The 16,753-nt window shown below is 36.3% G+C and overlaps 1 protein-coding gene across 5 annotated transcripts in view; it reads right to left on the bottom strand.

Moving 5' to 3' along the window:
* The window catches only part of PHKA1 (phosphorylase kinase regulatory subunit alpha 1), a 119,967-nt gene that overhangs the window by 5,585 nt on the left and 97,629 nt on the right, over positions 1–16,753 (bottom strand). For all 5 annotated transcript variants that reach the window (XM_087427796.1, XM_004439826.3, XM_004439827.3 and 2 more), the window contains 2 exons: positions 3,235–3,405; positions 521–574 (listed from right to left, as the gene is read on the bottom strand). In XM_087427796.1, the coding sequence (XP_087283922.1) occupies positions 521–574; positions 3,235–3,405 (225 nt within the window). The remainder of the gene's footprint in view (positions 1–520; positions 575–3,234; positions 3,406–16,753) is intronic.

The following is a 16,753-nucleotide window of genomic DNA, read 5'->3' as shown; positions in this document are numbered from 1 at the left end:
CATGGCGATGTTTTTCAATCATGGTTATATATCAGAATCATTCTAAGGATTTTTTTTTTAAGTACAGATGCTCAGGCCCCATCCCTGGAGATTCTAATCCACTAAATTGCAGAGGTTACTCTGACATATAGTTAGGGCTAAGGACTACTGGCTTATGATCTAATAGTCTACAAGCATCCTACCAAAGAAAGGTAGGGATGAGAAGGATAGGGACATGAGAAGTCATTCATTCTTAGATTTCTGTCTCATCTGCCCTCTCCAACTCTGACAACACTCACATAAACCAGGCTAACTTAATCAACCATTAAAAGAAGCTATCTCTATACAATTAATGTAATACATAATTATTCTCTAATATTCCCATTCTATTTTTTTAAAAACATTCTCTCCTTTCTTCAAATGCATTTCATGTTCAGTTGATTTATAAAAGTATAGATTTGTTATTTTGAAAAGTGATCACTGAAATACTTTAGCCAGACAAGCTATCAATCACATAAATGTGAAAGACACAGAATCTTACCTCTCTAGTGGTTGAAGAAGGAAGAACAAAACCTTCCACAGAAAGTCCATGACACTGCAAAACAGAAAGAACACGTTGTCACCAAGGATATGTTGACAACTGGGAAGGTGTCAGGAGACACTTAGCATTTCTAGGTGTGCTTCACAGGGTAGATGCTGAGTAATCACAGGCCAGTGAAAGGCCCTGCAGCCCAAGTGTCCTTGCCAAGGGGTTGCTATTACTATGTGGCAAGACGGAGGGTGGGACTACAGGAGGCCCAAGGTTCATTCTCTACTTAGGGGAGTAGAAGGGATAGGGAAGGTCTACTTCCTGGGGTAGACTAGCCCCAAAGATTTAGATACCATGCTAAGTCATAGCGCCACCACAAATACAGTCATGTACCACATAATGATGTTTTGATCAACAATGGACCACATATACAACAGTGGTCCCATAAGATTAGAACCATATAGCCTAGGTGTGCAGTAGGCTATACCATCTAGGTTTGTGTAAGTATACTCTATGATGTTTACACAATGACAAAATCACCTAATGACGCATTTCTCAGAATGTATCCGTGTCGTTAAGTGACGCATGTCTGTAGGCTTTCAGAAAGATTTTTAGGCTGAAGAAAAATAAGATATGCATTTATCAGACATGCATAGTTACTACATTTTCTAGTTAAGCATCCCCTATCAGCACTCCTGATTCCCTCACCCTGCTCCATTTTTTCTACAGTACTTGTCATCTTTTAATATTCTATATAATTTACTTACTTATTATGTTTATTATTTATTGTTTGTCTCTCTCTAGTAGAATGTAAGTTCCATAAGGACAGAGATTATTGTCTGTTTTGTTCTTTGCTGTATTGCTATTAGCACCTAAGATATTGCCTAGTGCACAGCAGATGCTCAAGAAATACCATATGAATGAATGATATTGTATCTTCCCTCTCACCATCAACTCAATTATTAAAATACAATGGGAATTAATAACTTAGATTTTAAATAAATCCAAACATTATACATTAAACCACAGATAAAGATTCCAATCCAACAGGTTTATCGACTCTACCAGACCCTTCTATTCCATGTTTCATACACCAAATACCAGTCTTTGTATAGAGAATTACCAGCCTTCAAACATATGTGTAAAGTGATTATGTTACATTCATACTCTGAACGGAATGGAATTAAAAAACAGAGGGCATTTGTTTTTCCTCTTACATTAGGATTCGAAGTCCAGGTTTTGATTTTGCCACAAGATACCCAATCTTCCCAGTCAGATTTAAATTTTCCTTCTCAGGCCGGCCCCGTAGCTTAGCGGTTAAGTGCATGTGCTCCGCTACTAGCGGCCCGGGTTCGGATCCTGGGTGCGCACCGACGCACTGCTTGTCCGGCCATGCTGAGGTGGCGTCCCACATACAGCAACTAGAAGGCTGTGCAACTATGACATACAACTATCTACTGGGGCTTTGGGAGAAAAAGGGAAAAAAAGGAGGAGGACTGGCAATAGATGTTAGCTCAGGGCCAGTCTTCCTCAGCAAAAAAAAAGAGGAGGATTGGCATGGATGTTAGCTCAGGGCTGATATTCCTCACAAAAAAAAATGTTCCTTCTCTTATATTCTCACAGCCTTGTGGTTTTGTACCTTTATCATAACACGTTTTGGCCTTGCATTATAGCTGCTATTTAAGAAGATAACTATGGATTAAATTCCTTAATGACAGAACAGATACCTTCTATGGTATCTGGGGTACAACAGCACCTACTATGTGTCTGTGAAATTGAACTGCCATAACCCAGGCATAACTGGAGAGATAAAGTACATACTTGTCACCACTGTGCTATACAAGTTAGACGGAAGGAAAGCAAGTTTTTGCTGTTCTTGGAAAGAACGATCACCAGAGCTGACAGTCTGAGAAATCAACTTTCACCTTTCCAAAAGACCACCTGATTCCGTCCCTGGAAGAATAACAGTGTACTAAAGGGAGAAATATAACTAAAGGTTTTGAAGTCCTGGATGAAGCATTCTTCAGGTCCTTGCCAAGGGCAATAAAGCAAAAAGTGGCACCTAAGAGACTATGAATGAGACCTATGAATGGGTACGATGGTCTTCTTGGTCCTTTAAATCTGTTACAATCATAATGTGTGATGTCCCCTTAAATGTCTTTGGCAAACTAGGCCTTTGAAGGAAAAACAAAAATTGGTCATACCAACAGAGTGTTTGGACTAGTAGCATCATTATGACTTTGTATTCATTTAGTACTTTTTATCCAAGAAAAATATAGGTAAGAGCTTCTTACAAACTTCCCAGATGCCACAGATGTTTCACTATAGTGACATTTTGTTATTAAGAGTACATTGCTACAAATAGCATTTCCACTCTACAATAGCTACAAAGAAAGTGAGCCCTTTATCACCAAATTCATTTCACTAGCAGCAAATGTACTGCAATGTCCCACAATGTCCAACTATGGCCAAAAGCAGAGAAGTGACAATTTTTGAAATCTAATTTATAAACACCATAGCAACAATAATAGAAAGAGACTAAATTGTCAAGAATGTCAAAACAACAAATCAACTGTTATATTTTTATGTTTCCTTAGGTTTTGTCCATATGAGCATATGACTTTTACATAATTGCAGTGATGTTACAGTCATGTCATATCTCAGCCAATAAGATTGAAGATTTCAAGGGGGAAAATAAGGAGACATCTACAATGTGTTATACTCACCTTCTGCAAAACTTTCCATACTTTTTGATAAAATCCAATTGGGACTCTGTTCAGTGCTCCATCCAGCCTTCTTCGGCGTTGCCATTGACCTTGACGACTATCTTTAGATGCCTGTTGACCATATGTACTAGGAAAAGACCCACTCCTTGGAGTCAAAGAGGTTCCAGGTGACTTGGGAGAAAAGGAGAAGAAAGAACGCACATCAAAAGTTATCTCGAGGAGATGTCATCATCATGGCAGTGTGAGAAGATCCTTTTGTCTGTCCTCTTCAATATACAGTGCGTAAAACATCCAAAACCCAACAAAGGCTACAATGCCCAAAATACAAGGACACGGGAGAGATCCACACATTGGTACATACGAAGGTGGGTGGAATAGAGCACAGAGAGGAGACGAAATAGGGGAACAACAGAAGTGGGGCCTAAGACCCTGGACCACCGGCTGCAGCAGATGGGCCAGTCACCCCCAGACCCAGAGAACCCAGTGGGCAGCAGTGAAGGCACTCATATGACTCCAGCCAGTCATCTGCAGTGGCATCTGTGGTGACAGGGAACACAGCAGCAGCAGAGGTGAAGCCCCATCATCCCAGGCCCCTGGGAGCTCAGACCCTGATAGCAGCAGCAGAGGCACGCACATGACACTGATACCCAACTACAGCAGCGCATATGGTACAAGGTTACAGGCAACAGCAAAGGTGGTGCCCTATGAACCCTGCTCCCTCCCTACCCTCCTCCTCCTCCCACCACAGGCAGAACTTCCAACCCAGGTGATTTCAGACGCAGCAGAGGTGTCAGCCATCCCTGTGCCCCTGGCAGTGAAGCCAGCGACGGCAACACCAGCAACAGTAAGGCATCAGTGACCTCCAGAGGCACAGGCGGCAATGATGAGAGTACTGGTGACACTCCAAATAGAGGAGGTGGAGGGTGGATTGTGCAGATCCTCAAATATAGCCAGAGGCAGTTCAGGTAAGAGAAATCAAAAACTAGCACTATAGCGCTACCTACTGAGAAACTAAAGAAAGGCCTCTAATCTCTAATTGGTTGAAAAGATTGAATCAAAACAAACAAAGCTATTCTTAATAAGAAAAGCGTTTGCTATAACAAATGAGTCAGCAGAGGAATAACTCAGCTAGCACGACAAAAAGCCACCGTAACATGGCATCACAAAAAGAAAATAATAATTCTCCAGAAACCAAACATAAAGTCATGGAAGACTATGATCTAACTGATAAGGAATTAAAAATAGCTGTCATGAAGAAACTCAATGAGCTACAAGAAAACTCAGAAAGGCAGTTCAATGAACTCAGGAATAAAATCAATGACCAGAAGGAATACTTTAGTAAAGAGATCAAAACTCTAAAAAAGAACCAAACAGAAATTCTGGAGCTGAAGAACTCAATGAATGAGAGGAAGAATACATTAGAAAGCATTGGAAATAGAGCAGATCATATGGAAGAGAGAATTAGCAAGCTTGAAGCTAGAAACCTAAAAATCATGCATGTAGAAGAGGAGAGAGAACTAAGATTTTTAAAAAATGTAGGAATTCTATGAGCATTATCCAACTCCATTAGAAAGGGCAACATAAGGATAATGGGTATTCCAGAGGAGAAGAAACAGAGAGGAGAGCAGACAGCTTATTTAAAGAAACAATAGCTGAGAACCTCCCAAACCTGGGGAAGGAACTGGATATACAAACCCATGAAACTCATAGAACATACAATTATCTCAATGCAAAAAGACTTTCTTCAAGACAACTGATAATAAAACTGTCAAAAGTCAATGACAAAGAAAAAATATCAAAGGCAGATAGGGGAAAAAAATAACTTAGAAAGGAACCTTCATTAGTCTATCAGCAGATTTTTAAGCAGAAACTCTACAGGCCAGGAGAGAGTGAAAAGATACATTCAAAATATTGAAAGACAAAAACTATCAGCCAGGAATACTCTATAAAGCAAAGTTATCTTTCAGACATGAAGGAGAAATAAAGTCTTTCCCAGACAAACAAAAGCTGAGGGAGTTCATTGCTACTAGACCTGTCTTACAAGAAATGTTGAAAGGAGCTCTCCTACCTGAAATGAAAAGGCAAAGGTATACAAAGCTTTGAGCAAGGTGATAAATAGAAAGAATCAGAAAGTTGCAACTCTATATTAGAATAGGTTAGTAAACATTTAATTATAACATAAAAGTTAAAGAGAAAGAAAGCATTAAATATATCTATAACCACTTCAATTTGGTAACAAACTCACAATACAAAAAAGGATAATTTGTCACAGCCAAAACATAGAAGAGGAAGAGGAAAAGGATAGAACCTGCATAGACAAATGAAGAGAAGATGCTATCAGCAGAAAAAGTACTATCTATCTTATCTATGAGACCTTTTATACAAACCTTATGGTAACCACAAAACAAAAATTCAGAGCAGAGTCACAAAACATAAAAAAAGAGGAAACTCAGAAAAGTATCATAGAAAACCACCAAATGGAAATCACAGATAGAAACACAAGGAAAAAGAAACCATGGAAGTAGAAAGATATAATGGCAGTATTAAGCCCTCATATATCAATAATTAAATATAAATGGGTTAAATTCACCAATCAAAAGACACAGAGCAGATGGATGGATTAAAAAACAAGACCCAACAATATGCTGCCTCCAGGAGACCCATCTCAGCTCAAAGTGAAGAGATGGACGATGATACTCCAAGCAAATGGCAACCAAAAGAAAGTGGATATAGCCAAACTCATATCAGACAAAATGGACTTCAGGCCAAAGAAAGTAACAAGAGACAAAGATGGACATTATATAATGATAAAGAAGACATAACATTTATTAATATATATGCACCTAACATAAAGAACACCAAAGTATAAAAAGCAATTGTTAACAGACCTAAAGGAAGAAATTAACAGCAACACAATACTAGTAGGGGAGTTTAATATTCCCCTTACATCAGTGGATAGGTCATCCAGACAGAAAGTCAACAAGAAAACATCAGTCTTAAATCAAACAATAGACCATATGGACTTAATAGACACAGATAGAACATTCCATCCCAAAGCAGCAGAATACACATTCTTCTCAAATGCACATGGAACATTCTCAAAGACAGATCATATGTTGGGAAACAAAACAAGTCTCAATAAATTTAAGAAGACTGAAATCATACTAAGCATCTGTTCCAACCACAGTGGTATGAAACTAGAAGTCAACTACAAAAAGAAAGCTGGAAAAGTCACAAACATGTAGAGACTAAACAACATGCTACTGAGCAACAATTAGATTAACAAAAAAATCAAAGGAGAAACCAAAAAGTACCTGGAGACAAATGAAAACTTAAACACAACATACCAAAATCTATGGGATACAACAAGAGTGGTACTAAGAGGGAAGTTTATAGCAATATTCCTCCCTGAAAAAACAAGAAAAACCTCAAATAAACAATCTAATACTATACATAAATGAACTAGAAAAAGAAGAACAAATGAAACCCAAAGTTAGTAGGAGGGAAATAATAAAAATCAGAGTGGAAATAAATGAAATAGAGACCAAAAGACAGTAAAAATGATCAATAAAATTAAGAGCTGGTTCTCTGAAAAGAAAAAGAAAATTGACAAAATTTATCTAGAATCACTAAGAAAAAAAGAGAGAAGACTCAAATAAATAAAATCAGAAATGAAAGGGCAGAAATTACAATGGCTACTACAGAAATACAAAAGATTATAAGGATACTATGAAAAGCTATATGCCAAAAAAATGGGACACCTACAGGAAATGGATAAATTCTTAGAATCATAAAACCTCCCAAAACTGAATCAAGAAGAAATAGAGAATCTGAATACACCAATCATAAGTAAGGAGATTGAAACAGTAATCAAAAACCTCCCCCAAAACAAAAGTCCAGGACCAGATGACTTCTCTGGTGAATTCTACCAAACATTCAAAGAAGATTTAATACCTATCGTTCTCAAACTCTTCCAAAAAATTGAAGAGGAGGGCACATTTCCTAACTCATTTTACAAGGCCAACATTACCCTGATACCAAAACCAGACAAGGACAACACAAAAACAGAAAATTACAGGCCAATATCGCTGATGAACATAGATGCAAAAATCATCAACAAAAAATTAGCAAAACGAATACAACAATACATTAAAAGGATCATACAACATGATCAAGCAGGATTTATTCCAGGGATGCCATGATGGTTCAAAATCTGAAAATCAACCAACAAGATACACTACTTTAACAAAATGAAGAATAAAAATCATATGATCAAACAAGTCTCCATAAATTTAAGAAGACTGAAATAATACCAAGCATCTTTTCTGACCACAACGGTATGAAACTGGAAATTAACTATAGGAAGAAAATCAGAAAAGCCACAAATACGTGGAGATTAAACAAAATGCTACTGAACAACGACTGGATCAACGAAGAAATCAAAGAAGAAATCAAAAAATACCTGGACAAAAATGAAAATGAAAATACGTCATGCCAGAATTTATGGGATACAGCGAAAGCGGTTCTGAGAGGGAACTTCATAGCAATACAGGCCTATCTCAACAAACAAGAAAAATCTCAAATAAACAATCTAACAATGCACCTAAAGGAACTGGAAAAAGAAGAACAAACAAAGCCCAAAATCAGTAGAAGAAGGGAAATAATAAAAATCAGAGCAGAAATAAATGAAATAGAGCCCAAAAAAACAATAGAAAAAATTAATAAAACCAAGAGATGGTTCTTTGAAAAGATCAACAAAATTGACAAACCTTTAGCTAGACTCACCAAGAAAAAAAGAGAGAAGGCACAAATAAGTAAAATCAGAAATGAAAGAGGAGAAGTTACAACAGACACCTCAGAAATACAAAAGATTATAAGAGAATACTATGAAAAGCTATATGCCAACCAATTCGACAATCTGGAAGAAATGGATAAATTCTTAGAATCATACAACCTTCCAAAACTGGATCAAGAAGAAGTAGAGAAGTTGAATAGACCAATCACCAGTAAGAGATTCGAAACAGTAATCAAAAAGCTCCCCAAAAATAAAAGTCCAGGACCAGACGGCTTCCCTGGTGAATTCCACCAAACATTCAAAGAAGACTTAATACCTATCCTTCTCAAACTCTTCCAAAAAATTGAGGAGAGGGGAAGCTCCCTAACTCATTCTATGAAGCCGACATTACCCTGATACCAAAACCAGACAAGGATAACACAAAAAAAAGAAAATTACAGGCCAATATCACTGATGAACATCGATGCAAAAATCCTCAACAAAATACTAGCAAATCGCATACAACAATATGTTAAAACGATTATACACCACGATCAAGTGGGATTTATTCCAGGTATGCAGGGATGGTTCAACATTCGCAAATCAATCAACGTAATACACCACATTAATAAAATGAAGAACAAAAATCACATGATCATCTCAATAGATGCACAGAAAGCATTTGACAAGATACAGCATCCATTTATGATAAAAACTCTGAATAAAATGGGTATAGAAGGAAAGTACCTCAAGATAATAAAGGCCATATATGACAAACCCACAGCTAATATCATCCTCACTGGTGAAAAACTGAAACCCATCCCTCTAAGAACAGGAACCAGACAAGGATGCCCACTGTCACCACTCCTATTTAACATAGTACTGGAAGTCCTAGCCAGAGCAAACAGGCAAGAGAAAGAAATAAAAGGGATCCAAATTGGAAAGGAAGAAGTGAAACTGTCACTATTTGCAGATGATATGATTTTATATATAGAAAACCCTAAAGAATCATCCAAAAAACTTTTAGAAGTAATAAACGAATACAGTAAAGTTGCAGGATACAAAATCAACATACAAAAATCAGTTGCATTTCTATACACTAACAACCAAGTAGTAGAAAGAGAAATTAAGAATACAACCCCATTTACAATTGCAACAAAAAGAATAAAATACCTAGGAATAAACTTAACCAAAGAGGTGAAAGATCTGTACACGGAAAACTATAAAACATTGCTGAAAGAAATTGAAGAAGACACAAAGAAATGGAAAGATATTCCATGCTCTTGGATTGGAAGAATTAACATAGTTAAGATGTCCATACTTCCTAAAGCAATCTATAGATTCAAAGCAATCCCTATCAAAGTTCCAACAACATTTTTCACAGAAATAGAACAAAGAATCCTAAAATTTATATAAAACAACAAAAGACCCCGAATAGGTAAAGGAATCCTGAGAAAAAAGAACAAAGCTGGAGGTATCACACTCCCTGATTTCAAAATATACTACAAAGCTATAGTAACCAAAACAGCATGGTACTGGCACAAAAACAGACACACAGATCAATGGAATAGAGTCGAAAGCCCAGAAATAAACCCACACATCTATGGACAGCTAATCTTTGACAAAGGAGCCAAGAACATACAATGGAGAAAAGAAAGTCTCTTCAACAAATGGTGTTTGGAAAACTGGATAGCCACGTGCAAAAAAATTAAAGTAGACCTTTACCTTACACCATACACAAAAATTAACTCAAAATGGGTTGAAGACTTGAATGTAAGACCTGAAACCATGAAACTCCTGGAAGAAAACATAAGCAGTATGCTCTTTGACATCGATCTTAGCAATATCTTTTTGGATATGTCTACTCTGGCAAGGCAAACAAAAGCAAAACTAAACCAATGGGACTAAATCAAACGAAAATGCTTTTGCACAGCAAAGAAAACCATCAACAAAATTAAAAGACAACCTACTGACTGGGAGAAGATATTTGCAAATAATATATCCAATAAGAGGTTAATATGCAAAATACATAAAGAACTCATATAACTCAACAACAGTAAAACAAACAACCTGATTAAAAAATGGATGAAGGATCTGAATAGACATTTGTCCAAAGAAGATATACAGATGGCCAACAGGCACATGAAAAGATGTTCAACATCACTAATTATTAGGGAAATGCAAATCAAAACCACAATGAGATATCACCTCACACCAGTCAGAATGGCTATAATTAACAAGATAAGAAGTAACAAGTATTGGAGAGGATTTGGAGAAAAGGGAACCCTTGTATACTACTGGTGGGAATGTAAATTGGTGCAGCCACTATGGAAAACAGTATGGGGATACCTCCAAAAATTAAAAATAGAACTGCCATATGATCCAGCTATATACCCAAAGAACACAAAAGCACTAATTTGAAAAGATATATGCACCTCTACATTCACTGCAGCATTATTTACAACAGCCAAGACTTGAAAACAACCTAACTGCCCATCGACAGATGAATGGATAAAGAAGATATGGTGTGTATATATATATAATGGAATATTGCTGAGTCATAAAAGAGATGAAATCTTGCCATATGCAACAACATGGATGGACCTCGAGGGTATCATGCTAAGCAAAATAAGTCAGATGGAGAAAGACAAATACCATATGATTTCACTCAGATGTGGAAGATAAAAAAAACAATGACAACAAACACAGATACAGAGAACGGACTGGTGGTTAGCAGTGGGGAGGGTAAAACGGTAAAAGGGACATTTGTATGGTGATGGATGGAAACTAGACTTTTGGTGATGAACATGATGTGGTATATACAGAAATCGAAATATAATGATGTACACCTGAAATTTATATAATGTTATAAACCAATGTTACCTCAATAAAAAAAAGAGGAAGAGAGACCAGAGTTTGCTTGCTCACCCATGCATACACACTCTTTCTCCTTCTCCACTGTGTGAGGCTACAGAGAGAAGGCAGCTGTCTGCAATCCAAGAAAAGCAACCTCACCAGAAACCAAACCTTCAGACCTTGATCTTGGACTTCCCTGCCTTCAGAACTGCAAGGAATAAATTTCTGTTGTTTAAGTCAAAAAAGGAATTATCTCTGTTCCTCTGTAAAGTATTATATAGCACAGTGAATAATAAACATACTCTGCAGAATTATAAACCACAAATTAAGTGTAACACCCAAGAGGTTACAATGAAGCTAGCAGACTTATGAGTAGCTAGCAGCAATGTAAACTGGTAAAATCCTTTTAGAAAGCAGTAGTGATATATAAGAAGAGCCATAAAAATACTGATGACCTGGGAGGTCTTACCTCTTTCCCTGGTTACCTCTGTTAAACTCCTAGCTGTCTATGGCTTAGTTTGTTGCTCTCATGGACTATAACATAAGCCTCAATCAATTTAAAAGAATTGAAATCACATCAAGTGTGTTCTCTGACTATAATGAAATTAAATTAGAAATCAATAACAGAAGGAAATTTGGGAAATTTACAAATATGTAGAAACTAGACAACACACCCCTAAATAACCAGTGGGTTAAGGAAGAAATCACAAGGAAAATTAGAAAACACTCTGAGATGAATGAAAATGAAAACACAACATACCAAAACTTAGGGGATGCAGCTAAAACAGTGCTTAAAGATAAATTTAATGCTTGTATTACAAAAGAAAAAAGATTGGGCCAGCCCCGGTGGCCTAGTGGTTAAGTTTCACATTCTCTGCTTTGGAGGCCCAGATTCGAATCCTGGGCGTGGACACCACTCGTCTGTCAGTGGCCATGCTGTGGCGGTGGCTCACATACAAAAAAAAAAGAGGAAGATTGGCAGTGCATGTTAGCTCAGGGAAAATCTTCCTCAGCAAATAAAAAGAAAAAGAAAAAAGATCTCAAATCAATAACTAAACCTTCCACCTTAAGACAATGAAAAAAAGAAGAGCAAACTAAACGGAAAAGAAGAAGGAAGAAAATAATAAAGATTAGAGGAGACAGAAATAAAATAGAGAATAGGAAAGCAATAGAGAAAACCAATGAAACCAAAATTTGTTTCTCTGACAATAAATATCAACAAAACTGAGAAATATTTAGCTAGACGGACCAAAGAAAAAAAACAACAAAAACAAAGAGGAAAGACTCAGTGTATTAAAATCTGGATAGAAAGAGGGGACATCACTTCTGACCTTAAAGAAATAAAAAGGATTATAAGGTTATACCATCGGCAGCCATATGACAACAAATTACTTATCTTAGATGAAATGGACAAATTCCTAGAAAGACACAAATTACTCAAACTGACTCAAGAAGAAACACAAAATCCGAATAGATCTATAACAAAGATATCAAATTAGTAATTACAAAACTTCCCACAAAGAAAAGGTCAGGCACAGATGGCTTTACTGGTTAATTCTACCAAACATTTAAAGAAGAATTAGAATCAGCTCTTCACAAACTCTTCCAAAAAAGAAGAGGAAGGAACTTCCTCATTCTTTGAGGCCAGTATTACTCTTATACCAAAATCAGACAAAGACGTCACAAGAAAATTACAGATCAATATCCCTTATGAACACAGGTACAAAACTCCTCAACAAAGTACTAGCAAACCAAATTCAGTAACACATAAAAATGATTATGCATCATGATGAAGTTAGGATTTATTACAGGAATTCAAGGTTGTTTTAATATTTGGACATCAATTAACATAATACACCATTATCAACAGAATAAAGGATAAAAACCACATCATCCTAATAGATGCAGAAAAACATTTAATAAAATCTAACATCCTTTCATGATAAAAATACTTAACAAACTAAGAACAGAGGGAAACTTCCTCAATCTAATAAAGCGTACCTACAAAAAACCAAAAAACCCACAGCTTGACATCACAATGAATGGTTGAAGACTGAATGTTTTTCCTCCTAAGATCAGAACAAGACAGAGACGTTTACTCTTGCTACTTCTATTCAGCATCATACTGGAGGTTCTACTTAGGGCTATTAAACAAGAAAAGAATTAAAAGTCATCCAGAGTGGAAAGAAAGAAATAAAATGATCTCTATTTTCCGATCACATAATCTTGTACATAAGGAATTCACTAAAAAACAATTAGAACAAATGAGTTCAGTAAAGTTGCATGATATAAGATCAATATACAAAAATCAATTGTATTTCTAAACAGTAGCACTCAAAAATTTGACAATGAAATTAAGAAAACAATTCCATTTAAAGCATCAAACAAACAAGCAAACACATAGATACAGAGAACAGATTGGTGGTTACCAGCGGGGAAGGGAGTGGGAGGAGGGCCAAAGGGGTAAAGGGGCACATGTGTATGGTGACGGATGGCAACTAGGCTTTTGGTGGTGAAGACGATGCAGTCTATACGGAAGTCGAAATATAATGATGTACACCTGAAATTTATACAATGTTATAAATCAATGTTATCTCAATAAAAAAAATAGCATCAAAAAGAATAAAATACTTAAGAATAAATTTAATGAAATAAGTGTAAAACATATACTTTGAATACTACAAAACATGTTGAAAGAAATTAAAGACCTAAATAAATTGAAAGAAATGCTATGTTCACAGATCAGAAGGCTTAACATTGTTAAGATGGCAATACTCTCAAAATTGATCTACAGATTGAACACAATCTTCATCAAAATCCCAACTGGAGTCTCTGCAGAAACTGACAAGCTTATCCTAACATTCATATGGAAATTCAAGGGACCCATGATAGCTAATGCAATCTTTAAAAAGAAGACCAAAGTTGGCAGAACTCACAATTCTCAATTTCAAAACTTATTACAAAGCTACAATAATCAAGACCGTCTCATATAGGCATAGGCTAGGTATGCAGATCAGTGAAATAGAATTGGGAGTTTAGAAATAAAACATTACATTTTTGTCAATTCATTTTCAACAATGGTGCCAAGAAAACTAAATGGGGGAAAGATAGTCTTTTCAAGAAATGATGCTGGGACAACTGGATATTTACCTGCAAAAGAATGAAGTTGGACCCCCCCTTACCTCAAATACACAAAAATTAAGTTCACATGGGTTGTTGTGAAGAAAAGAATTAACACAACAGGCCAGAAGTAATATTCTTGGAAAGGCCTGCTTACAAGATTAGCCCTTGGCTGGCATTTGGAAACCTGGATTGTGGGAGGGTTCCCACCATTCCCAGAATTGATAACAGTGGCTTGCTGTGTCTAAACTGTTTGTGCAAACACTATGGTTTATGTTGAACACTTGCTTTCCCTCTAGGAGTCTGGAGTTTTGGTACATGCCAGACAGAGGCTGTTTATGTGACCAGCCCCCATTAAAAACCCTGGGTGCTGAGTCTTTAATGAACTTCCCTGGTTGGCAATATTTCATACATGTTATCACTCATGTCACCAAATGACTCATTGCAGGGGGAATTAAGTGCATCCTGTGTGCTTCCACTGGGAGAGAACTCTGGTGCCTGTTTTCCCTAGACTTTGTCTAATGTACCTTTTCCCTTTGCTGATTTTGCTTTGTATTATTTTGCTATAATAAATTATAGCTGTGAGTCCTCCTAGTGAGTCATCAAACCTGGGGGTGGTATTAGGGACCTCCAAACATAATCACAGACCTAATTATAAGAGCTAAAACTATAAAACTCTGAAAACAAAAAATAGGGATAAACCCTTGTGACATTGGGTTAGGCAAAGTCTTCTTAGGTGTGACACTAAAAGGAAAAAATAGATAAATTGGACTTCATCAAAATTAAAACTTCTGTTCTTCAAATGATACTATCAAGAAAGTAAATTCTGTGCTTGATGGTCTCTAGAAGGAAAAAAAAAAAAAGAAAGTGAAAAGACAACCCATAGTGGTCTGAAAATATTTGCCAATCACATACCTGAGAAGGGACTTGTATCCAGAATATATAAAGAACCTTTACAACTCAACAAAAAGACAACCCAATTAACAAATTGGCAAAGGATCTGAATGGACATTTCTCCAAAGAAGATAAACAAATAGCCAATAGACACATGAAAAGATGCTCAATATCATAAGCCATTAGGGAAATGCAAATCAAAATTACAATGAGATACCACGTCACATCTGCTAAAATGGCTAGAATCAAAAAGATGGACAATAGCAAGGGTTGACGAGGATATGAAGAAATTGAAAATCTCATACATTGATAATGGGAATGCAAAATGGCGCAGCCCCTTTGGAAAACAGTTTGGCAGTTCCTCAGAATGCTAAACATAGTTACCAAATGACCCAGCACTTCCACTCCTAGATATATATCTAAGAGAAATGAAAACATAAGTCCACACAAAAACTTGTACCTGAAGGTTCATAGCAGCATTATTCATAATAGCCAAAAACCAGAAACAATCCAGATGTCCATTAACCGATGAACGGATAAATAAAATGTGCTATCAATACAATAAGATATTATTCAGCAATACAAAGGAATGAAGTACTGATACATGCTACAACATAATGATCTTTGAAAAACTGATCTAAGTGAAAGATGAAATACACTGGGGAAAGTGGTTCTTTGACAGTTTAGATTCAGAAATAAACATAACTAGAAAGAATAGAAATATTTTCTGAGAAAAGAACTTCTCACATTTTAATTTGGGCCAAATGCCTATTATCACCAACCATTGCTATGTAAAAGAGAAAAGTATCCCAAGACATTTCTATTGACCAGTGACTATCACACTGATGTACCAAGTAGATGAACTGCCATTTGATTTATCTTCATTGTCTTTGTCTCCACCATCAAGATGCTAGCCTGCTGATAGTGGGGTCAAACCACAAAGTGTATTCAGATGATTTTCCAAAACTAAATATCAATAGTTTTGAGTTTTTAGATGAATGTCTCTAAGCCTCTGTCCTCCTTTATTAATGTGGATATGACAGAGTTGGCCAAGTCTTACTATACTAATTCATTACGGGGTATTTGGTTAAGGTCAAAAGAAATAACAATATTGTTTCCAATAGTTTTCTATTTTTTGTTTGGTTGTCATCTGGCCTTAATCTCTTCAGCCTAAGAGATCTGAAATCATAGGCCATTATCAATCATTGATTTAAACCAAGGAAATTTAATCAGAGATCAGTCTTCCTAAACTGTAAGCTTCATGAGGGCAAGGACCACACCTGTTTTGTTCACTATTGTATTTCCAGTGCCTGGCATAAAATTGGCACTCAATTAATATTTACTAAATGGATTAATAATCAGAAGAATACGTAACCCAGTGGTTTTCAAACTTAAAAGTGTGTCAGAATCACCTAGAAAGCTTATTAAAACACAGATTGCTGGGCCTCACCCCAGCCTTTCTGATTCAGTAGGCCTAGGGTGGGGGCCACGAATTTACATTTCTAAGAAATTCCCAGGGGATGCTGATGCTGTCTAGTAGAGTGCCTGGCGCATAGCTGGTATGCAATTAATTATATTAATTGAAAGAATAAACAGATACTTAACAAATACTTATTAAATTGAATTTTGTTTTCTGAAATGGAAAAGAGGTTGGAGTTGAAGCCCCTTCTCTGCCTTTTTGGGAAAGTAATGAAAAGATTTCACCCCCACACATGAAACTGATTTATACTTATTTTAGTTTTTGATTCATTGTGTTTTTCTTTTCAGTCAATCAGTATATGTCATGATTTAAATAACAGCATATTCAAAGCACTTGTGAATGGTATATAATACAAGATGACAGCAGTTACCAGAAAAGACAGTGACATCAAACCT

This window comes from Ceratotherium simum, chromosome X (genome assembly GCF_057802395.1).
Source record: "Ceratotherium simum simum isolate JZ-2026a chromosome X, ASM5780239v1, whole genome shotgun sequence".
NCBI lineage: Eukaryota > Metazoa > Chordata > Mammalia > Perissodactyla > Rhinocerotidae > Ceratotherium > Ceratotherium simum.
Note: the sequence above shows the minus strand (reverse complement) of the source record. Positions and strands in the feature narration are given on the sequence as shown.